The sequence below is a fragment of the Columba livia genome, chromosome 1 (genome assembly GCF_036013475.1).
Source record: "Columba livia isolate bColLiv1 breed racing homer chromosome 1, bColLiv1.pat.W.v2, whole genome shotgun sequence".
Classification (NCBI taxonomy): domain Eukaryota; kingdom Metazoa; phylum Chordata; class Aves; order Columbiformes; family Columbidae; genus Columba; species Columba livia.
Window position 1 is genome coordinate 34,461,399 of NC_088602.1, and position 23,481 is coordinate 34,484,879.

Here is a 23,481-nt window from a genome sequence, read left to right on the forward strand (position 1 = left end):
ATACAGAGTACACAGGCTCACACATGCTGTTTGTTTTGAACTCAGCTTCCTGCAGCCAAAACGCTCCCTTCTCAACCACAAAGTTATTGAAACTAGCCTAACAAATTCTGATATAACTGGAGAAATTTGTGCCTGCTAACAGATTACCAGTGTGCTGCACAGAGCTCCTCCGCCTGCAGAGCAGTGAACTGGCACAAAACACCTCAGCTTCATTGATGCTGAAGCTCCCATTACTATCACACTACGTTCATGAAAAGAGGAGTCTGAGGGTTTGTGGTGGGTTGTCTTTTCGGGGGGATGGAGGTGTGCAGGTGAGGGGGTGTTCTTTCCATAGAGAGTTGGCATTACAACATACACAGCAATTGAGTAGAAACTTAGAATTAAAAGTGAGTTCTTTCAAGTTACCTCAAAAACACTAAATGTCTTTTGCACCAATAAGCCTCAGAGAGCTGAAGCAGCCCAAGATAATAACTGAGTGAAAAGAACACAGCACATAAAAGTTAAGTTTACAGAGTCAGGATACTTAAACCCACCAGGCGTCTTCAGCTACGCTTCAGATCTCGGTGGACTCGATTTAATCTAGTCCCTACGCTAAAACTGACGTTGTTACTGGAAAGGAAGCACCTACGGAGACAAACTCGGTGACACCACATCCCTGCTCGGAGATCTTCTGCTCCCAGCTCTCCTTCCACCCTCCCGACAGCGCTGACAAGGGCGGGAGGTGACTGCGCTGAGCAGCACCCCGGCCCCTACGCCAGGCCCCCGGGGCGGCATGACAGCTCCCCCCGGCCGTGAGACCACGGGGAACGGGCCGCCCCCACCCGCTGGCGGCGGGAGGGCCGGGGAGGACGGAGTGGCGGCGTTGCGCTGCCGAGCCCCGCAACCGGAGCTCGCCCAGGAGTTCCCGCCGCAAGCGGGCGGGGAGGAAGGAGGAAAAGCGCGGCCCCCAGGGGAGCGGCGGCGGGCGGCTGGCGGGCTCCCTCCCTCCTTCCCGCCTTCGCCCGGCCGGGGGCGACATCAACCCTTCCCGGCCCCCCACACGACCGAGGGGGGCTCGCCCGGCCTGCTCGGCGGGCCCCAGACAAAGGAAGAAAACGAGGACGAACCGGGACGAGAAGGCGGCGGCGGCAGCCCCGGCTCCCCCCGAACAAGCGCGGCCGCCGCATCCTTTTTCGCTCGGCTGGAGTCAACTCCAGCAGCGGGCGAAGTCACCCGTGGGGCGGAGGGCAGCGAGCAAGGCCGGCGTGCGAAGGGAAAGAGAAAGGAGAAGCGCCGGCGGAAGGGGGAGAGAGAGAGAGAAAGGGAGAGGAGCGGGACTGGCGGCTCACCAGGATCCGCTTGAAGAGGTTGCTCTCCTTGGGCGGCAGCGGCACGGACGGCATGGTGCGGGCGGCCCCGGGGCAGGCACGGCGGGAGAGAGGGAAGGCAGGCTGGTGGGGGCGGGGGCAGCCCGGGAGAGGCGGCTGTCGGTACGAGGGAAAGGAGAGGAGGGGTGGGCAAGGAGAAGAGGAAAACCCCGAACTCCGCGGGGCAGCGGCGACGCGACTCCTGCCCGAGCGGCGGCGGCGGCTCTTTAACTCATTGGCCTGCACCGCCCTCCCCGCCGGCTCCCTCCGCCGCTGCGTGCGATCGCGGCCCCTCTGCGCAGCTGCCGGGGAGGCCTCGCCGCCTGGCTGACGCTGCAAAATGGCAGCCGGGGTCCCCTCCGCGCAAGCGCACTGGCGCTCCTCCGCCGCTTCCCCCCTCACACCCGCACCCTCCTCCGCGGTGAGTTGGGGCGTGCGGGGGTTTGCTGGGCGCCTTCCCCGTTGTCCCCTCTGCTCACCGGGCCTGAGGGGCGGCTTGGTTTGCTGGCCGCGGCTCTTCCCCTCTCGGCGGCGCTGAGGGGAGTTACCTGCCGTGAGGTGCGGGGCGGGCGGCCCTGAGGAGGGGAGCCCTCGGCAACGCCCCGAAGGGAGGAGGGGGAAGGGGGCTCCCGACGCGGAGGGTGTAAAAACAAAAAAACCAAATCAACAACTCCCGCTCGCTCACGGCCCCAGTCGCGGGCTGTTGACACGTCGGGGGTTCCGCGACCGGGGTGCGGAGGGTTTTGCAGCGTTTGGCCTCTCCCGGCCGTGGCGGAGAGGACAGAGAAGTCTCCTTTGTGTGCTCGCTGTCCCGCTTCCCTGCCCCTGGTAACCGAGTTTCAGTGGCCGCCAGCCCAGCAGCTCGCTTGAGCTGGTATTTTGGAGAGCCAGGCTGCCTGAAAGCCTGGGAGGTATTGTTGGGAGAGAGCGAAGTCTCTGTGAGCTGCAGAGCTTTGGGAGGCTGCGTGCTCGCTGTGCCCTGGCTGGTATGTAGGGAAACAACAGCAAACTTCGCAGTCAGACTTGGAGCAAGCGGGGATGTCATCTATTGCATTAATGTTGTTGTTTTTTTTTTTTTCAGCAGTTGGTTATGTAAAACTTCCCAGCACTATCGTGCATGCTTAGAACACTAAGCGTTTATTCATGGCTTTGCTCCTTCACCGAAGGAGGTTTTAAGGTCTTTTGGAAATAAATTTTTCTTCTTGTTATTCCCAGAAATAGTTCTCGATCTTTGCAAAAAGTTAAAAAACAACAACAACAAAACCCCAACCAGAACCACTAAAACCACATGGCCTGGGGCATTTACTTAGAAGGACAATTGGTTAAACTGTCAAAGTTACAACCAATTAAAAAGATCATTTTACAGGGGAAAAAAATTAGCTTCAACTAGAATCTCTGTTTATGTAATTACCCTTTAAAATATCATTTATATTTTTGTATGCTTAAAAAGGATATTAATTTTGAAATTATTATGGTTATCTACCTACCATCTCGGATTATGAACGTGATAGACATCCACAGTAAAGCAAGTGTGTGGAAAGTAGTATATAAAAAGCCAATTAGAAAACGTGTGTACTTAACGTATTTTGTTTGGTTACGCATAAAGCCGGTGACTATGTAACTGAGGATCCCAAGCAGTGTGTCTTTGACTTGTCACAAGCCTTGCTGAAGCTGGTGGACATGATAGCTGCTTTCCTTTCAGGCTAAAGGAGGTAACAAGAGAGTGGACAATTTCTTGGAATAGAGTAGGTTGGATGATGGCCTAACTTGGGGACTATTAGTTAGAAAAAGAAAAGATGTGGTAGGCTCAGGAAGCTTCCTGAGATGAAAATGGCAAAAGGAAGGAAAGTACTGAAGAAGTATAGTGTATGCTTTTCTAGTTCTTAGCTGAGCATCAGTTTATGGCCAGTGTTTTTGTGCATGGTGGTTGTTTTTGGTGTTGTTTTGTTAATCTCTTTAGACATATGGTCTGTAATAAGTTTCTTCATAGACGGAATATCTTTATTGTGTTTATTTGTCACCTTTTTTCGTTCCATCGTGCTTCTAATGATGTCAGGTGCCCGGATCACTGATAGCAGTATATACATTTTCCACATGCTGTACCCAATTCACTGTTCTTTCTGCTGTACAGTGTAGTACTGTGGTATTCAGTATCTGATTTTTCCGAAGCAGGAGTACTGCTGACAAGGATGGCCAATTTGACTTTGCCTGCTGCATCATTTTCAGGGCCTGTTTGCTCTACAGCCTGTATTCAGCACTTTTTATAACTATCTGAAACCCTGGCTTTATGAACTCTAGTTTTCTGTCTTGGCAAAAGGGACGGTATGCCCCCCGTTAGGCTGAGTGATAAACAGATGCATCTCCAAGGGGGTCAGGCAAATATTGTGCTAGGTGGACCTTTGGCCTGAGGCAGCATGGCTGTTCTTGACAACTAAAGGTCTCTGTTTTCTGCTGGTCCAAATACTGAAAAGAACGCTGTCTGAAAATAGGCAAATTGCAAATAAGAGGCAGGGGTTCAGTCTGCATTTAGACATGTGCCTGTATTAAAAATCTGTGTTAAAGGCAGCAAGACAAAGAAAGCAGGGAGGCAATAAAAGAAACGTTTGTAGAGTAACTGGGAGAGAATAAACGAAGAAAGGAGCTTTTGGGTCAGGCAGAGCTCTAGTTGAAATTGAGGTTTGGGAGCGCAGTCAAGAAAACTTCTTGTCATTTAATCCCACTGTGCTGGGCAAAACAAAGCTCTGTCTACGGGCTTTGTTACTAAACAGGACTGTATTCAAGATGCGTATGATTCTGTCACCAGTTTTTCCTTCAAACAGGACAGAATCCAGAAGTCTGTTGACAAACTATTTGGGTCGAAAGGGGGGAACAATATTAAAGGAATATATACATTACAACAAGGCTAGGATTTTGCTGCGTCTCACTTTATTCCATGACTTGTCAACGTCCGCTGGTGTCTAGAGAAGTCATGGCACGGTGCTTGCAGATCGCTAAACCCAATTAGGGACCCCTGAGTGAAAAAGAGCCTCCACATGGGCAGGGACCTGCCATCAAGCCAAGCACAGTGTAAGGCCTGGAGCCTGTTTTGTCTGATGAGCCATTTCATTGCCTCCACTTTCTAAAGGAACTGGCAGGTTAGGATTGCCAGATTTTAAAGTACAGGACGACCATGAGGTTCTTAGGGACATGCTTTAGAGGTGGACTTGGCAGTGCTAGGTTAATGTTTGGACTCAATGATCTTAAAGGTCTTTTCCAACCAAAACAGTGCTATCCCAAAGCCCTGAAGCCATGCTGTGCTTCTGCTGTCACCCTTCCCTCCTGCACCCGATGTCCCTGGGGCTGCCGTGGTGGCTGGGAAAGGTGGTAGAACCTGCCCCAAGCAGCCTCTACCCTGCAGCCCCAGGTCCTTGCCAGCTCCATAGGCAGCTGTTTCAGCCATGCAGGTTGTAAGGCATCAAACTATGAGGGAGGTGGAAGCACAGACAGCAGCAGGATTTTGCATCCTTTGTACCCAATTCCCATCCTGCATTCTAAAAGCATACAGTGAACATGGGAAAAGAGCATATCTTATATGTTTCTAATATGAGATGCATGGACTAGGTCCTGCAGTTGATGGTGTGTCTGGCAACTCCACTGCCAGCAGGAAGTCCAGCCCTTGTCACGGCCATGCGGTCCCTGCATGGTCTGCTGCCTACTAGGGAGGGCTCAGAGTTTGTTACAGCCTCTATTTGCACTCTTAGAGTTAGGTTAAAGAATTTGCCTGGAAGGCATAATAAAAACTGAATCATGATCACTTTTAATTAGAGAATTTAATGTAAGGACTATTACTGTCTGGAATAGAGGCTGATTTGATTTTCCTTTGCCTACCATCTTATTTTAAAATCAATTTTTAGGTGCGTGGTCTGCTTACAGTTTTCGTGTTCTTATTAGCTTCTTGGTTGTCCTCCCTTAGGTTACCTTCCCAAGATTGTTAAGTATCAGACTGTATATTCACAGTCCCAATGCAAGGATAATTTTGTTATTTCATTCCACTGCAGAGTAAGTCACAGTGGAAGAAGGGCGTTGCGAGGTGGGGACAGCATCTGGACAATGATGTCTGTCATGGCACAGCAGGCTCAGGCCTGGGGAAGTGCCCATGAAGTTTTGGGGTGCTGTTTGCTGTGGTTCTTTTGTAGATTGGATCAGCTCTGGGGTGGGTCCTGTTCTCTAGAAGAGCCTTTTCATCTGTCTGCCTTGCCTTCTGTCCCAGGGGATGGAGCGGAGATGGGTTCTGTCCTCAGATCTAACCAGGCCATTAGTTGTCCTTCATGTGCTGATGAGGTTTGATCCAAATCCTCCCTATCAGTCTCATTTTCAGTCTCCTGGAATATTTACCTCACCAAACCCCCAGTGATGCTCTATGTGCCAAAACCCAAATTTTTACCCTTTTTTAATCCTGTTGAATGATAGTAGCTGGGAAGAAAGAAACTATGAACCTACTGGGTTTTAATGCATTTACAGCAGGGCTAGACTTCCTGAAATATTAAAGAGGTGGGCAAAGTTACTGAAATAAAGCAAATGTCAGAAGAAAGAATGACTTCTCCGTGCAAGTGATACATGTAACATAAAACAGTTTCAAGAAGCAAAATCTTTGATCTTGGGTCTGAATACATTTCCCTCCTGTATCATACATAGGAAAGAGTAAGAAAGTTGACTTTTTGGGTGATTATAAGTATTATAAAAACCCCATGTTACTTCAATCTTTTTAAAATACAGATATGATTTGAGATATAGTTGTGTAATCTGTTTGATATTATATATTTAAATGTGCATATACATAGTATGTTTTGAACCATACCGTATTAGGAAGCTGCATCCTATTGGGTTCATGATAATATGAATGGTTATGTCTATTAATATTTTATAACTGATGTCTCTAGTAGCATAGTAATAATTCATTTTAAATATAATTGAATAGTGAGCTTTGGGATAAAGTGGAACTCACTGTTTTATGCAAACTTCTCAGAAATTAATCTTTGAATGACCAGATTTGAAACAAGATGTATTTTAAGCCCATGCCTCTGGGAAAATACAGGGAAATGTGTGTGTAATATAACAGCTTAGAAGCTGGACACAGAAGTGAATATTCCCATTTGTTGTTACTCTTGCTTTTCCTTCCTTAAAGTCGGGGTGTGCTACTGCGCAGCAGTGAGGAAGACATCGAAAATGAAAACCTACTTTTAGGGTCGCGTTCCGCACTTTTTATTTCGGGGCTCGCGTTTCACAGCGTGAAGCCAACTCCGCTTTTCCCCGGAGCGTTGCCCCAGCGCTGCGGGCCGGCCCCGGCTGCGGGTCCCGATGCTGCGGGAGGCCGGGGCGGCGCGGCCCGGGAGCCGCGTTGTTTCTCGGGCATGCTGGGACTGGGGAGTCCTTCCGCTCTGCTTCCCGTCTGCCGTGGCCTCGTCGGCTAAGTCAGGATCCGGCCGGGGTCGGGGTGAGTGCCGGGGCTCCCTCTGGGGTGCTGGGGAGGCGAGTGGAGTCCCCTTCGCCCCTCACGGCCGCGCTCCGCCGCCGCATCAGCACCGCCCTTCCCTGCCTTTCCCTGCCTGCTCCACCGGCCCCGAACCCCGCAACGGGGGAGTGCGGCTCTCGGGGGGTTTGCCCGGGAGAGCTGTGGGGGAAGGCCGAGGTGAAGTACACGGTCCCCGCCGTGTGCCCGCATATTCTTAACGTGTCTGAGGTAATTCGCGTAGAGTTAATGGCGTTTTTTAATCGTTAGAAATTATTTTTGAAACCTCCTAAGGTGGTCGCAACGCTTGACAACTGTTTTGTGTCTGGAAATTGTAGTTTTTGGTTTGGTTTGGTTTTTTAATAAGGCAATTGCAGTTGTTGCTTTCCCGTGCTAGATTTGATTTGCGATATGCAAGGGGTGATTCTGTCACGTTACAGAGCTATTAAAATATGGTCAGGAAAGCAGTTAATAGGTCATCTCTGCTCATAGCTCTGTAAGTTTTATGTGTGCTTATTTCTGCACAAATGTAACACGGCAACATCTCTCTGAAAAGGAGATTATAACCTTTTGTATTTGACACAGCAAAGTTACTTTGAAATTTCTGGCTTCCTTGAAGCTCAGTGTCATGCCATTACTTATTGATTTTTTTAGGTATTTTAAACCAATAATTTTTATTTTATGAGAGCTCAGGCAGAACAATACTACAAATCTGTTATGACTTCAGTACATTGCTTCTTAACTACACCAGTAAAAAATCAGATGGATGACTATAATGAATATGTTTAGTTAATTATTTGAGATAAAATATAGCATTAGTATTTTAAAAATTAGTTGATGACAGTTAGCACTTGACCAAACAGCAATGGGGCATACAGGCCTGGAGTGACTCCAGCATCACCAGCAGAATTAGGTCTATTTGGGATTGAGTCCGCGTGTGCCCCTGAGCAACTAAATCCAGGATTGGAACTGATGAGCCGGATTTGAGCCTTATGCTGTGATGCTGCTGAGGGGAATGTGATCCCTCTGCTACAGCCAGACACTAGAGCAATCCGTGGGGGCGTACCGCTGGATTTCTGTAAATTAAAGTGGTCCTGAAGTCGCCGCTGTGGGTTTGGCAGCACCTGCCGGCTGGGGAGTCTGAGGAAAGTGCAGAAGTAGAATAAAGGTCCTCCCCTCCTTCTGGGGGTAGTGAAACAGACACCCAGGCAAACCAGAGGCAATATTCCATGTTTTACTCTTTCTTTGTCATGGACAAATGGGTGAAAGTAAATAGGTGAGGATGATGGGTGGGTTGAGTAGTTAGAATGTCATAGTGATTTGTTAATAAAATGCTTGAAGATGCACAGAAGGTCTTGTTACTAATGAGTAGAAAATGATTGTGTCGTACAACCAAAGTGTATGTTTCAAAGAGATCCTGTTGCAAAAGTTTCGTGCTCTCTCCAGACCCACATTTTTTTTCTAAAAATCAGTAGATCCCACAGATGGGATTATGGCACTGGCAGAGATATTAAGGTGTGTTTATTTGTTAAACCTTTTCTGTGTGAATAGTCGTAGAATACAAATTATTTTAATTTAGTCCTCTTGGTAGGCCTTTGTAGAGCATGGTAAGAATTCATAACATCGCTTGCAATGTTGATGATACAAAATGAAGAGGGAACGATCTTTTCTGGAGCAACAGTCATGCTAAGGGGAGCCTGTGTCCTGCGAAACTGCAGGCCAGGAGCCTCAGAAAAATAGAGGGATTGTGTTTCAGAGTACCAGCTTCTTGCTCACTTTTTGGATAGAAAATGTGTATAACACTTACATGTAAATGTATCATGGTAATGAGTACACAGGAGACATAAAGCACTGTTCCCTTGTCTTACATAAGAGCATATATGGATTAGTAGTTTCTTGCAGGTGCATTGTAGTCCTGTTTATGAACCTGTTGCAAGGTTGAGTTGAATTTATTAATGTCCTCCTGCCAAAGTTATGTTACTGTTGTGACAGGGGGTATAATTTTGCACATAATTCTGGACATTCCATACATTCTCTATATAGAATTCTGTACCTCTAGTATAGAGTTGTCTTCTCTCAGCAACATTTTTCTTCTGCCAGTAAGGATTTTTCCCATGGGACATATGGCAAAATGAAACTGTTGTCTGTAAAGCTGCATCTACAGTAGCTTTTCTAGAGCATAAATAAACTGCGGAGGTAAGAGAAGAGACCCTTTCTGACAGTCAGTACAATGGTGCTGATAAGAGTTTCTGGTTTAACCCAGGACTAAAACAGCAATAGTTTTGTCTGTGACAGTTGCATTTGTGTTGGTGTAATCAAAACCAGGATTTGGCCTTGATACACTTCTTGTTGTGTTTTTTTTTTTTCTTCTTTTTGTGTTTTTTTAACAGAATGCTCTCTTTTTCCAGATTAATAACACTGGTCTGTGTACTGTCTAGTTTTAATTTCAGGTGATGGAAAAATAAGAAACAAAATGAAACCTTTCCGAAGTGTCTGTCTTTTCAAGAGCATGCTTGCCAACTGCTACTGTCACGGTCAACTTCACAGCTGTCTCCTCCCTCCTGTTGCAAAGAAGATAAGTTATGTGGTGGGACTGCACAACTGTGGATTTTGGAGGTCAAAATCTTTATTGGACACAGCTGGATTCACTCTGTCATTTGTCAGTCGGTGTAGGAAAATACGTCAGGATTCTCAGGCATTGTGGAAGCATGAGGCTGTGCAGAAGTACCTGGAGACCCTAAGCAAGGAATACCAGCAGATCAGGCATCTGTTAAATGCTGACTCGATAAATGACTTTGAGCAGAAAACCCTGAGGAGTAGATGTGCTGATCTGTCCCCCATTGCAGCTGCGTTTCAAGAAATCAAAGAGGCTGAAAGGGAAGTTCAGGAGTTAGAAGCAATGTGCAGAGGTAAGGAGAACACATCTACCTGTTACAGAACAGTAGCTTTGCTTGCGATAAACTTAATTGCCCAGCCTTTGGGGAAAGCTTTTGAATAAGTTAAGCCAGCCCGGGAGCACTCTCTCGTCCTGCTTGCTTCTGGGAGCTTGTGTGTTGTCGGGGTTTTCTGCATCCAGCACGTCCTTCCAGTTTTCATCTCGCCTCACTTCAGTTTGAGGTCTTAATACAGCCAACTTGGGAGAGTGAGGGTTGTCTGGAATCTCAGGGCTATCTGTCTAGCAGAAATGGTTTGGAAATGTTTGGCTTAAGATTGCTTTTTGATAGAACTGAGAGCAGTGTGAACTCAAAGAGGAAAAAAAAAAAATAAGCTAGCCAAATACCTGCCTGAACGCCTTCCTGTGTAACCTCATCTGGGTGTTCCTGCTCTGTCAGGGGATTGGACTGGATGAGCTTTTGAGGTCCCTTCCCATCCCTGACATTCTGTGATTCTGTGATACATTTGATAGGTGCAGACTTGCTGTGTTATTTAAAATGGGATTCCATCTATGCAGTTCATTGGTTCATGAACTTTCATTAGGCCCTGAATTGTCAGCTTCCAATTTAAATGGCAGAAGTAAATATTTATTTGAAAATATTTGAAGAGTCCTTCAAGGAGTAAAAATTAGTGGTTGTCTAAGAAGCTGCTGCTTTTAAGCGCTCTGCTACAGCAGAAGTTGGGGTAAAAAAGCGTTTAAAATTGTTGCTGTTTTTGATAATGTTCAGGAGCAAGAAAGCACACAGGGAGTAAAAGAATTTACCAAATAAGTAACAATGCAACATTTTGAGAAAAAAAACCTTGTTGAAAGTGTGAGGAGGTGCACATGGTAGGAAAGAAAAAATGTCAACTATTCTCATACACCGATGGTTATTAAGACAAGAGAGGGAAACGTTTGCTTGGAGAGAATGGGGCTTATAGTGAAGAAGTGAAGTGAGGGAAGAGCAGAGGACAGGAGGAATGTGTAACCAGAGGTGTAAACAGGGATGGGATGGAAGTTCACGGTGCTTTTCAGAGAGAGATCCAAGGGGTGCTTGCAAAACAGTAAAAGCCATATTGAAATAAAGCTGGTAAAAATGTGACTTGTTTAGAAAGGTAGAAAACATTTACATTCTTTACTTTTAGGAATAAGTAGATGTTTGTGCTTTTGGATAAAGTGGTTGTTATTGAAAATATTTTAATACCCAACCCTTTCAAGTTCTCTTCCCTGGAGAAAAAGAAGTGAAGGTGAGGAGGGACAAAAATTTAGTGCTGAAAAAGAAATGTGCTTGGAAGAGTTAGAGAGCGTTAAGAAAACACTGGAAAATTCATACTTCAACTTAAAAGGGCTATTTTTGGATCAGGTAAATATAATGAAGATTTTTTTTCTAATTGCATAAATTATGATGTGGATGAATAGAATGAATTCTAGTTAGAAGAAGGAGGGGGAAATATGAAAGAAAATTACAGCCAATAAATTAATTAAATGGAGCCAAATTATTCTATTTGTGCTGTTTATCGTGTGACCAAGTTAAAACACACGTCCCCTTCATTTGACTGTTCTTTGTTTTCTGTTTAACTCACTAACTGACCCTCTTCTCTATAGTGCCTGAATTGCATACAATCACTGTAGGATTTTATTTTTGCAACACTCAGTGAAGCAGGAAAATATTGTTTCCCAGTTTTCCACTGGTGATGTGAGTCACAGGGTGGATTAAGTGAATTCTTACAGGTCAGGTTTGCAGGGAAGTGGGAGTGGGACACCAGCCCTTTGAACCCTGAGCTCATTGGTCACCACCAGACTGTTCTTCTAGAGACAGTTAGTTTCACAGAATCGCAGAATCAACTGGGTTGGAAAAGACCTCAGAGATCATCGAGTCCAACTCTTGGTCCAACTCTAGTCCGTTTACTAGATCATGGCACTAAGTGCCATGTCCAATCTCAGTTTAAAAACCTCTAGGGACGGTGAGTCCACTACCTTCCTGGGCAGGCCATTCCAATGCCTGATCACTCTCTCTGTAAAGAATTTCTTTCTAATATCCAGCCTAAATTTCCCCTGTCAGAGTTTAAGCCCATGCCCCCTTGTCCTGTTGCTAACTGCCTGGGAGAAGAGACCAATCCCCACCTGGCTATAACTTCCCTTCAGGTAGTTATAGAGAGTGATGAGGTCACCTCTAAGCCTCCTTTTCTCCAGACTAAACAACCCCAGCTCCCTCAGCCTCTCCTCATAGGTCTTATGTTCAAGTCCCTTCACCAGTCGTGTTGCTCTTCTCTGGACCCGCTCCAGCACTTCAATGTCTTTCCTGAACTGAGGGGCCCAGAACTGAACACAATACTCCAGGTGTGGCCTCACCAATGCAGAGTACAGGGGAAGGATCACTTCCCTTGTCCTGCTGACCACGCTATTTTTGATACAGGACAGGATACCGTTGGCCTTCTTGGCCACCTGATTTGATTATGTTTGTCTTGCTGATCAATTATGATGCTTTTTGGACCAACTAGAAGCTTCTGATTCAGTACCAGCTTTTGGTTAGAGTTGTCACACACTGGTAGGGAAACTGATACAGCTCTTGCCTATGTACAGGGGATGCCAGGCTCAAATGCTGATCTGCCATCTTTTATTTTAGTAAAAAAAAGACCCAGAGCATAAATTAAAACCCACGATACAGAGGAGCTGCTGCTGTCCTTGCCCAGTACAGAAAGCTGGTTCAACACCGCAGCCCATTTAGTTCTTAAGACTCACTGCTGAGGGCACAAGTGTCCGTGTGTCCGTGTCCAGATGCCCAGAGATGCGGAGCCCATGGCCCTTGCTCCTGCCGTGGAGATACCTGATTCCTGTGGCAGGTTCAAGAGCTCAGGTGATGGGACAGGAGGGGTTGGTCACTGGGTGTGCAAGATGAGGAGATGCGTTCGGCTACCGCCTGTCTGATTTTACGCTGCATCTGAAGCAAACCTATGGTTTCCATGCTGGCCACAAGGCACAACACTTCTTTTCCTCTTTGTTGCTTTCTTCCCTCACTCTCACTCCCAGCTGTTCAAAGCTGTCTTCCCCCATTGGCGTTGGTAATTGTCCAGTTGTAAATTACATCTAGTTCAATTTGGAATGGTAAAATACATGCATTTATTTAACCAGACCCATTTTTCTTTCTTCTGATGAGTTGAGTTGGTTAAGTTCTGATGAGACTATTAACAGAGCCGCTCCTCAGCTGATAGAACACTGGCAAGAAATATGAAAAGGAAAGAGTTTTTGTCTTCCAAATTTCTACTTAGTGTATGATCTGTATGAGTGTGTACTAACTGATCAGCACCTTCAGTTATTGTAAACTGGAGCCTTCATAGCAGAAAAGGTTTGTAGCTTCTGCTAGCTTTAATTGAGAATGTTTCCTGGTTTGATAATAAGCTCTAAAATGTGGGAATGAGCAATCAAATTACAGAATCATAAAATAATTTAGCTTGAAGGGAACCTCTGGTTGTTTGGTCTGATGTCCTACTCAAAGCAGGACCAGTTAAAGCAGGTTGTCCAGGCCTTGTCCAGTTGAGTTTGGAATATATCCAAGGACAGTGACCCTACAACCTCTCTGAGCCCCTGTTCCAGAGTCTGACCACTCTTAGGGTCCAAATAGTTTTCCTGTTATCTAATCAGAATTTCCCATATTTAGCTTATGTCTCCTTTTATCACGATATAGAGTCTGTCTCTGTCTTTTCATTGTCTTTCTGTTAGGTAGATGTACACGACAATGAAACCTCCCCTCTGCCTGCTTTTCTTAAGGTGGAATAAACACAGTTTTCTCAGCTTCTTCTCATGTGTGCTTCCCTCCAGCCCGTGACCATCTTGGTGGTTCTCAGCTAGACTCACTCCAGTATTTCCATGCCTTGCTTGTACTGGGGAGCTCAAAACCGGACACACTAATCCAGATTGTGGTCGTATGTGCCGAAGAGAAGGGAAGGGAATCTCCTCAAGCAAAGCAAAGAGTCTAAGTGAGGTCTCCCATATCCCGATGACTTGTATCCATAACTCCCGTGTCTCACTGATCTCTTGAAGAGGAGGAGACAGAGGCATAAACCTCATTATTATCATCATAGCTATATTTGTAACGCTCATCTTACTGAGTTGGTTACAAATTGTTGAGTATATGTGTGTTTCTCAGCAAGTCTAGAAAAAACAAAATGTGTTGCATGAGGAAACGGAGACACTTCTGGACTGCGGGCATGTTTTTGATGTATTTTGTCAAATTCATTTGTGGATTTACCCCTGGACGTTCAGCCTGTGTGACAGAACCAGCAGTATGACTGAGAGTGAGGAACTGTCAGGTGCAACTGGCATCTATTTGATGCAGACTTTGAGCCGTAAGGTAGAGATTAAGAGGTAAGATACTCACTACTCCTTCCAGCACACCTGAAAGATATCATCTAGTTAGCAACATACATCCTGGCTTGGGCTGCTTTTATTTGATATTTCACTCTGGCAAAATGCAACTGCAAGCTTCTATGTGCTGCAATGCATGTCTTGGGGCAGCTGTGTTACAATTTGCTCTAAGCTAGGTGAGACTGGCTAACATCTATTCCTGTTGCTGGAATTTAGAGCTAGACAGCAGAGATGAAAAACAACTTCTAGAGCTTGCCTTAGAAGAGAAGGAAACCCTGGATAAAAAATTCAACATGTTGTGCAGAAAGGTGAGCCTGAGGTAAAGTTACACAGCTTTGTAAATAAAGATGTCAAAAAAATACTCCTTTGTGATACTACCAATAGACTCTGACACTTGCATTTAATGAAACAGAAGTCCAGCTTCTGTATTCTCCTTTAAAAGAAGTGGCAACATTAATTAGTAAACTTACTGACAATTGTGTCTTAGCAGCTTATTATTTTAGCAATTTTTGCTTGCTTGCTTGTCTGGCTTCTTATACTGAAGGGGATTAAAAAAATGGCGAGCCTGTACTCTTGAGACCTGACATGACATCCTGGTAACTGTTTGTGGCAGCAGAGCATGCATTCTTGAAAGATTTCTGATTGGAACTTGCAGTCTTTCATTTTCAGCTGACAGCACCCCATGAGTGGGGAAATTAATTATAAGCAGAGATGCTGAAACGATTCAGTGGAGAGCTCTATGTTTGGGCTCCTTTCTGCATTCAGATTGCAATAATATGAAATGGGACTTTCTGAAAAATAAGATTAATGTAAAGATTGGCTGGGTTATAGCTAATAACTTTATGTTTGTAAGTAGTTGGGGTGGGTGACCTGTCACCTGACTTTGCAGGCATGAATTTTCAGCTAGTTTTCCTGTGGATGCACCAGCACATCCCATTTCCACACTGACTGCACTGAGTTGCAACAGCCATTGGACAGTTTTTAGTCCTACTTACTAGTTGCCAAAAGAAATCCGTGGTTGTGTGCGCTCAAGCTGTGGCAATTGTGATGGCTGGCTGTAAATTTGATTAAGAGGAGATACAGAGTCATGAAGGAGATAATGACATTCTCTTCTTTTTTTTTTTTTTTCCTTTTCAGCTTTTCCAGCTTCTAGTGCCAAAGGAAAAATACGATAGAAGTCCTGTCATATTAGAAGTGACAGCTGGCAGAACAACTGGAGGTCAGCACAGTCCCCACAGTAAAGAGTACTTCAGACATCCATCCAACTTCATTAAACCTCTTACGTGTTATTCTTAATGCCTTTTTGTACTTGAATACTATAAATTAATGCTTTCTAAAGAAGAGTATTAATCTGTCTAATGACTGTGGTTAGAGTTGAAGCTAAAACTAAAAGCTGGTGGCTGCCATTTTGTGAACTGCTATTTATGTTGTAGCGCCTTTGTATTTTTAGGAGACATCTGCCAACAGTTCGCTAAAGAAATGTTTGAGATGTACCAGAACTATGCAGACTATAAACGTTGGACCTTTGACATTGTGAACTACACGCCGGCTGAGATAGGTACAGCAGATCTTCAGAGGCTCCACTAAGAAATTGAAAGCGGTGTTTCTGTGCTGTGTTTGTCACACATTATTTGCCTGTCTAGGTGGGCTGCATCACGCTGCTGCTCATATTTCCGGAGATGATGTCTACAGGCATCTGAAATATGAAGGAGGGACTCATCGGGTCCAGCGAATCCCCGAGACGGGCCTGTCGTCAAGAATGCAGCGTATTCACACTGGGACAATGTCAGTTATTGTCCTCCCTCAGCCAGAGGAGGTAAAGGAACTCTTAATCGGGGTGGTAAGGTGGTGCATCCCTGCTAACCCGTTTGGCGTTGATGTTATTTGAAACCATGTTACTGTTTTGGGATTTTAGTGATACCCAAGCGCTTTGTGCGAGTCCAGGCAAGTGGACCCCAAGCTGTGTGACTCTGGAGGTGATAGCCCTTGGCTCTGTACCTTATGTGGTTCAGTGGGTCATCAGGAGCAACCTTGCAGAGATTTGCCATTGCCTGAAATGGCGTGTAAATCAATGATCGTTTCAGTGAGTGTTCCAGCCCCATTACTCACAAAGATGTCTGCTATGAGTACGCCAATTTTAAGTTACATCATGTATTAAGACGGGGAATATATCCAAGAAAATATTCGGTGTTGCATAGTAATGTGATTCTGCAGGTCCTTTTTTTCCCTCATGTAAATTATTGGTGTCCTCTGCTAAATCAAGGACAGTCTGATTTGAATTTGAATGAGTGTGTGGGCTAGTCTGAGATCTCACTGATACAGTTCTCACTTAAACCAGCAATTTACATGCAAAATAAACAAAAAACAGATCCCACAGGCTTCCCCTTCAAGTTCTCCTGGTTCCTTGTATTGCTTTCTGTGCAGCATTGAGTAGATCTGAATGTTCCTTTCCCATACCCTGAGCTCAAACTATGGTCTAGGTCATCACGGACTCATATTTCCAATGCTGCAATCTTTACTTGGATCTGGATACACCCACTTTTTCCTCGGTTAGATATTTTTAAGCACTGTTGCAAGAATCGCTCAGGCTTGACTCATGAACAAGATCCCTGCACTGCTATTCAGAAGTAGCTTTTGATTATTTGCTTATTTCTTAGTCTCCCTGCTAGAGCTAGTGGGTTTACAAAAAGTTGGTTTTGTTTTGTGAAGGACCTGGAGTGAGAGTTTGAAAAAATGAGTTAAATACTTAAAGCATCGCTTGCTTTGCAGATATATTTGACATTGCATTTTCTAAAAGTATAGTAATTATAGCTGTTACTCAGGAGCAGTTGTAAAGGAACAATATTTTGAGAATTTCCTTTTTTTTTCTTTTTTAAACCAAGTGTCATTGACATCCAAAATATTTTTAGAATGAGCAGAAAATAGCAATTTTCTTTGGTTCTAGGTTGATGTTAAAGTGGATCCCAAAGATTTGCGTATAGATACATTCAGAGCCAAAGGAGCAGGAGGGCAACACGTTAACAAAACTGATAGTGCTGTAAGAATTGTACACCTTCCCACAGGTAAGTCTGGCTGTATTTCATACTTGTAATCACCCTCAATCTGTGTCCTGAAGAGAAGGTTTGTGATCCTGCAAGTTGCCTCTCAGAGCGAGTTTGCAGGGTTGGGCCTTAAGCCAGAAAAAGGAGGTGGCGCCTCCTGGCTCTGTCCCTTTTCTAGCACCGCAACGTGTGAGAAACGGGACACGTCCCAGTGGCACAATGGTCAGTGTGTTGCTATTATGCCAGTTTTGTCTTCAGAGGGAGTGTGTAATTAATACACCGTCTTTGAAGGATGAAAGGACAAATGGAGGGTGACAGGGATGGGATGGAAGATGTAAATAATTCATGCTGTGTGCTCTGCGCCTTCGGGAGTAATGGCCATCGGCAACCAAGGGTGCGCTTTGCCCGGCTGGAACCCGTGTGGTTACATGACTGAGGAAAAAGGAGGCTTGAAGATTTTTATTCAGTACTAGGTGATGCTATCATATGTTGCACAGGAAGGAAAATATATGCTGATGGGAAGGTAGTGTATGGACTGGACCGTCCTGTCTTTCTCAGGATTTGTTTTTATTGGAATGTAGTGGGCTCCTGTCTGTCCAGGTGCAGAATCTCTTCAGGAACAGGAAATTCCAGTAGTGACCTGAAAACAGCTGTTTCCTATATATCCCTTTTCATTTCAGAAATGAAATGAGAAATAAAAATAAATATTATATTTCTTTTAAAGACCTTTATTTTACTTTATGTCATTATTCATAATTAAGTTAAACATGTGCCAGTATTGTTTAGACACCCCCCTCTGCCAGAATAATGAATTTCCAATCTCCAAGAGCTTATCTAGACTAAGACTTTAAAAACTGGTGTTACACTGTTTTAAATGTGCTTCTGTGGGCTGTGCAAATTGCATTTTGAACACGTGGTAGGTGATTGGAGTTAACTTATTTTCTATAGGCAACGTCAGAGACTTGTTTGCTTCATGAAATTTTAAAGTATCCCTGCCTTTTCTTTAGCACTGAACAAAGCCCCTGGTGCAGCTGTTTAAAAACGTACAAATGGTTCTGCCCAGTGTGTTAAAATGACTTTTTATCCTCCAGCACTCCAGAAGCTTTCATTTGCCTGATGCGTTAGAATTAATTTAGCTTGTTTGTTCTTTGTTATAATGGGCTTTTGATCAGAGCTCTTCTCGAATCCCTCCGTCCAGGACTTGCAGTTGAGTGCCAGCAGGAGCGGTCACAGCAGCTGAACAAGGAAATGGCTCTGCGGACACTGAGAGCGAAGCTGTACCAGCAGGTCATTGAAAAACAACTCAGTCAAGAGCAGAGCGCCAGAAAACTGCAGGTGAGAGCTTGTGGTTGCTGAAATTTGGAGAGGGCGCTGTGCTGCAGGTTTGGTTCTGGTCTTTTTGAGTGACAGTGACAGAGCAAGTGTGTGTGTGTGTGTCTAACCAGTTGTGCTTAACAAGGAGAATCTTGTACAGTAAGGCAGTCTGCTTTAAAATGGTAAGTCTATTTTTTGGTTACCCCACTTCAACGCTAGTGTGGACTTCTCAGGAAATGAAAAAAGGACATCCACTGTAGCTGGAGGGAGTCAAAAGGCTACAGCTGGAATTACCAAAAAAGCAACTCTCAATGTTATGTATTAAATCCCTGTTAAGGCTAGAGTTACACAGCTGGAGCAGCAGTAAAGAGTTCTTCTCCATGAAAACAAGGATCGGAAGTTCTCCAAGTTGTATTTTTACCGGTTTCTAAAACAAAGTATTTTATAAGATCATACAGAGATTTTGAATGAAAAAAAAACATATAAACAATCCTGCCACTTCACAGTTAAGTAACAGTGTATTTGCTATGGGTTAGGTCACCTTTTATGGAAGAAACAACTTCAAGTTGTGCTGCAAAATGTGCTTTTATCTCAACCATGCTATCATTCTTTTCCCGCTCTTTGAGTATTTCCCCATTTGTGGTGCAGACTTCAACAGTGATCAACAGGAATAAAAATGCTGCAGAATCACAGAATTATTCAGTACTCCGGAGTGTCCAGCTTAGCTATTTAATGACTAATTTCAGGTTCTATTTGAACATATTGTTCCTGCAGGTTATTAACTCAGTAATTGCAAGCGGTGAACCATTTATCTTTTGTTATTAATATGTATGTATATTTTGTTGTTAATTTTAGCTTGAGAGTCTTCAAAGCTGCATAAAGAACTTTGATGTACATTTATATGAATAGTATAGAAAACCAGGCAAAAGTAAATTATCCTTCCTGATGTTTCAGAATATATTCAGTAGATTCCTTGTTCTGAAATATACATGTGGGTGCACCTGAAATCTTTTGAAAAGTCCACTAAAGCAGACACGCATTTCTCTAAGCAGTTCTTAGCATTCAACTCTCCATTTGAATAAAGCATTTAACCACACAGCCATGCCACATTTTGATTTCTGCTTTAAAACTTTTAGACTTGCTTGCACTCTGGCGCTTTACCACTAGAGGACTACTCTTCATAGTCTCAGTTTACTCCAGCGCTTAATTCCGACAGCCAAATTGTTTGTGGAGCTGCTGTGCTACATGTTGACTGTGCTGCTTCTGTTACTAGCGGTGCCTACTTTAAATTTTTTATGGGAACTACAGCCCCCCAAGAAAAGAAGAACACTCTTATATTTTTTAACTAAGGACACGTATAGACACATCTCTTGTCTTGCATAATTTTTCAAAGTTATGTAATTTTTCCAGCTACAGAGCTGGGACAGAATGTACTGGAGGTGCTGGAGGATGTGAAAACTTGGTCTGTGACACAGAGTCACAAATAATACGGTTTAGTAATATATATATATATCTGCTCAGTCAGTGGCCACTGGGTTTGTAGGTGAAACAGGCTGATGCATTAAAGTTTATTCTGTTTTAGAGTAGTAGTTGATTCTTTTTTTTAAACCGTAATACAGTAGGATTTGGTTTTTGCTGCTTCACTACAGTTGGGAACAAGAGCCCAGTCAGAGAGAATTCGTACTTACAACTTCACCCAGGACAGAGTCACCGACCACAGGATCTCATATGAAGCGCGCAATATCAAGGTAACGGTTGCTTATAAGAGTTTTAGATACTTACATGTACCATAAGAAGAAAAGCTAAACCTTGGGAGAACAATTTAATGTATGAGGAAATCAGATAGTCAGTTGTGCTCAGACAGAACATGGTAGATTTAGAAAGCTTAAACTTTCTTTTCTGCCTTGTTGTAGGGTAGTGGTAAAGTTGACTGGCAGAAGGTGTAACTCACTGGCCTACTTCTTTGTGTATTTTTCTCTTACTGTATAAGTGAAAAATGGTCAAGCGTGTAGTGCTCTGTGAGTCCCTCTGCCAGACGAAGCAAGTGACATTGAGATTCTTGAAGCTCAGTGCATCCAGAAGAAAAACCTGACATGAAGGACTTTGTTGTTAAGCCAATGTTTCCTCCTCCTCCTCATGATGGAGCGAAGGAAAACTTTTGTGTTTGTCTCGCAATCCACACCAAATGATTTCTTTTTATGTTTATCTCATGTCTTATTTCTGAGTAAATCTCTTTGCGTGCCTTGAATATATTTGTTGGTTTTTACAGAGAAGCAAATACCCAATAATGCATTTTCGCATGTTAAATGTATGAAAATGTTTTGAATTTTAGGACAAGATTTAGGATGATCCTTCAGTATTTTGGTGTGGGTGTCCTGTTTACTGTAACTGCTGTTGCATGAGAAGTGACACTTTTTGAACTGTACCCACAGGTGTCCTGGGTAACTTGAGAGAACACAGGGCATGCTGAATATGGACTGGTACATATTTAGTGTAGTGGGGAGCAGGTAGACAAATACCATCAGGGGGAGAATGGGAAGAAGATCCATGAGTGCAATTAAGCTTTTCAGTTACTGCTGGGAACCAGATACTTTTCTTGAGTGAAACTGAAACCGCAAACTGCCTAACAAAAGTTAGTGAAGCTTTGCTTGCAAAACAAATGAGTTCTTGGCATGAAAAACAGTATTTTGAATTCAGTCCCTCCGTCCTTGATTGTTCTCACTAGGGGATTTTCATGTGAGCGTGTGGGTTACACGAAAGTGTGGTGGGAAGGCATCAGTCACAGAGTCACAGAATGTCAGGGATTGGAAGGGACCTCAAAAAATCATCCAGTCCAATCCCCCTGCTGGAGCAGGAACACCCAGATGAGGTTACACAGGAAGGCGTCCAGGCGGGTTTTGAATGTTTCCAGAGAAGGAGACTCCACAACCTCCCTGGGCAGCCTGTTCCAGTGCTCTGGCACCCTCACGGAGAAGAAGTTTCTTCTCAAATTTAAGTGGAACCTCCTGTGTTCCAGTTTGCACCCATTGCCCCTTGTTTCTCCTTTCACTGCTGCCAGAATCGACGTGCTGCTCACAGGGGGAGCCGCGCAGACGGGCGAGTGGGTGCGCTGAGATAAGGCTCAGGGCAAAGCGCATTCCGGGAGCTGCTCTTCTGAGCAGTCAGCGTTTCAGAATAGCACTGATGTACAGTCAGTAATGCTCTTGTCTGGTGGTGTTTTTTTCACAGGAAATTCTGTGTGGGAAAGAAGCGCTGGATAAGTTAATCAACAGACTGCTGGAGTTCGCGGAGATAGAGGCCATCACTGAATATCTAGAAAATTTGCAGGCTTTAGAAGGAGGAAGCTGATGGAGACCTTGTGTAGATTCGAAGCAGGAATGTTGTGTTCACTGCCAAAATAAAATGGATGCATTTGTTAGATATTTGATTAAAATCTATGCCCATTTTTCAGTGTGTGATACTACTCTTCTTTTATATTTTGGCGCAAATGGGTTGAATTTATTTCTGCCGTTCTAGCAGAAAAGAACAAGCTTGGAGTACTGTGTGTACACACCTTCTGTCTTGGCAAGCATGGCTTTGTTAAGCCGGGCCTTCTCTTGACCATATTGCAGCTGGAAGGATGCAGAATTATGTTGATGGAGCAGAAGAAATACCACATAGTGTACATTTTGTTTTGGGGGTGGGAGATGATCCTCTCCAGGTGAAAGAACCTAACCCTCCCAAAGATAGTCTAGAGTCTGGACTCGTGAATACTGCTTAGTTTTACCCATTGTTTGGGTGAGCTTCCTAAATGTAGCCCCTTAAAAATAACTCTGGATTACGATGCTTTATATTTTTAGAGCGAATATACAAAAGCAAAGGGAGCGATCTCAGGCAAGGGGCCAGAATCTTGAGAAGTTTTCTTCCAGCCATTCTTGGGTCAGTTTAGGGTGGGTCTGGATGACGTGTTGTGCTTGGGTGTAAAAACACATGTTCTGTTTTCAGAATAAATAGATGATGAGATTCTGGAAGGAGTTCAGCAGTGGTGACAGGTACCTCCCTGCTTCTTGGTAGAGAAAATGAGTTCATAGCATAGACACTTCAGCAGATGGGGTGGCTCTGGAATTCAGGTTCTGCCCGGATGCCTTGGGGAACATGAGCAGCGATTCAGGAACATGCACGTGTTTAACGCGACAAAAAAATCTGCAGGTGCTCTGCGGAACCGGCTCCACTTCTGCTGGATCTCATCCTGCTCTTCCCAGGTCGTGCTGTAAAGCTGTTCTGCACCATCTTCCACATGTGAGGAATCGATTCCTTCTCACCATTTAAATTACGCCTTGTGGCTGATTTATATTTACACATTTGTTTTGTGATCATGAATGATACAGGACTGAGAAAATGTAAGTTATTTTATTTTAAGAAAAATAATTATTTCAACACTAAGTTCTAATTGGTGTAGTATTTACTACTGTATATATAACAAGCTACAGTTTTAATTTTATTCCAGGAAGAAAACAGTAAGATGATGCTGTTTCTCAATTCTGGAATTATTTTTCAGTTCTTTTGTCGATAAGCCTGCACAAACACACAAACTTTGACAGTTTTTTACCTGTTCTTGTTTCCAACACTAAGTGCAAAAGCTTTTGGGTTTTGGTTGGTGTGTGGTGGTGGGGTATTCGTTGGGGTTGGTTGGTTTGGTTTGGTTTGTAGCTTTTGGTTGGTTTTTGGTTGGTTTTTGTTTTGTTTTTTTGTTTATTTTAGTTTATAGCTCCATAAGTCATATTACAACATCTTACCATGTGACTTAGATTCATTTGCACACTTGAACTTTGACTTCTTGCCGTTCAGAAAAAATACAAGATCTTGAGGAAGATAAATAACTCATCTTATACTTGTGTGGTGCTGACAGACTGGCACTAACTAATGTTATGAGCTGTAATAGGGAGCACCCAGTTAACATGCTTATCCAATTAACATACTTTCGTGATGCAAACCAATTTATTTTGTTAATTATGTATCTTGAACAGTCTTAGA

At 44.1% G+C, this 23,481-nt stretch overlaps 2 protein-coding genes across 11 annotated transcripts in view; one reads left to right on the top strand and one right to left on the bottom strand.

Annotated features, from left to right (window-relative positions):
• Positions 1-1,953, bottom strand: part of NAA16 (N-alpha-acetyltransferase 16, NatA auxiliary subunit) — a 65,096-nt gene extending 63,143 nt beyond the window's left edge. For 2 of the 3 annotated variants that reach the window (XM_065054689.1, XM_065054681.1), the window contains exon 1: positions 1,826-1,953. Coding sequence is in view for 1 of the 3 variants with exons in the window: in XM_065054672.1 (XP_064910744.1) it covers positions 1,329-1,382 (54 nt within the window). In the remaining 2 variants the exon portion in view is untranslated. Of the gene's footprint in view, positions 1-1,328; positions 1,533-1,825 lie in introns of those variants that run through there. The other variant, XM_065054672.1, reaches the window with a different exon arrangement.
• On the top strand, positions 875-21,918 carry MTRF1 (mitochondrial translation release factor 1). Of its 8 annotated transcripts, none has more exons than XM_065054885.1 (10): positions 875-1,383; positions 9,273-9,743; positions 14,330-14,421; positions 15,251-15,332; positions 15,564-15,671; positions 15,757-15,929; positions 17,058-17,175; positions 18,353-18,489; positions 20,118-20,216; positions 21,697-21,918. In XM_065054885.1, the coding sequence occupies exons 2-10, from the start codon at positions 9,308-9,310 to the stop codon at positions 21,814-21,816; spliced, it is 1,365 nt and encodes a 454-aa protein (XP_064910957.1). In that variant the 5' UTR covers positions 875-1,383; positions 9,273-9,307; the 3' UTR covers positions 21,817-21,918. The 8 variants fall into 8 exon arrangements, with proteins under 8 accessions (XP_064910957.1, XP_064910986.1, XP_064911017.1 ...); XM_065054914.1 differs by having other exon boundaries at positions 1,049-1,346; XM_065054894.1 differs by lacking the exon at positions 875-1,383 and adding an exon at positions 1,546-1,767.
• The last annotated feature ends 1,563 nt before the right edge of the window (positions 21,919-23,481 follow it).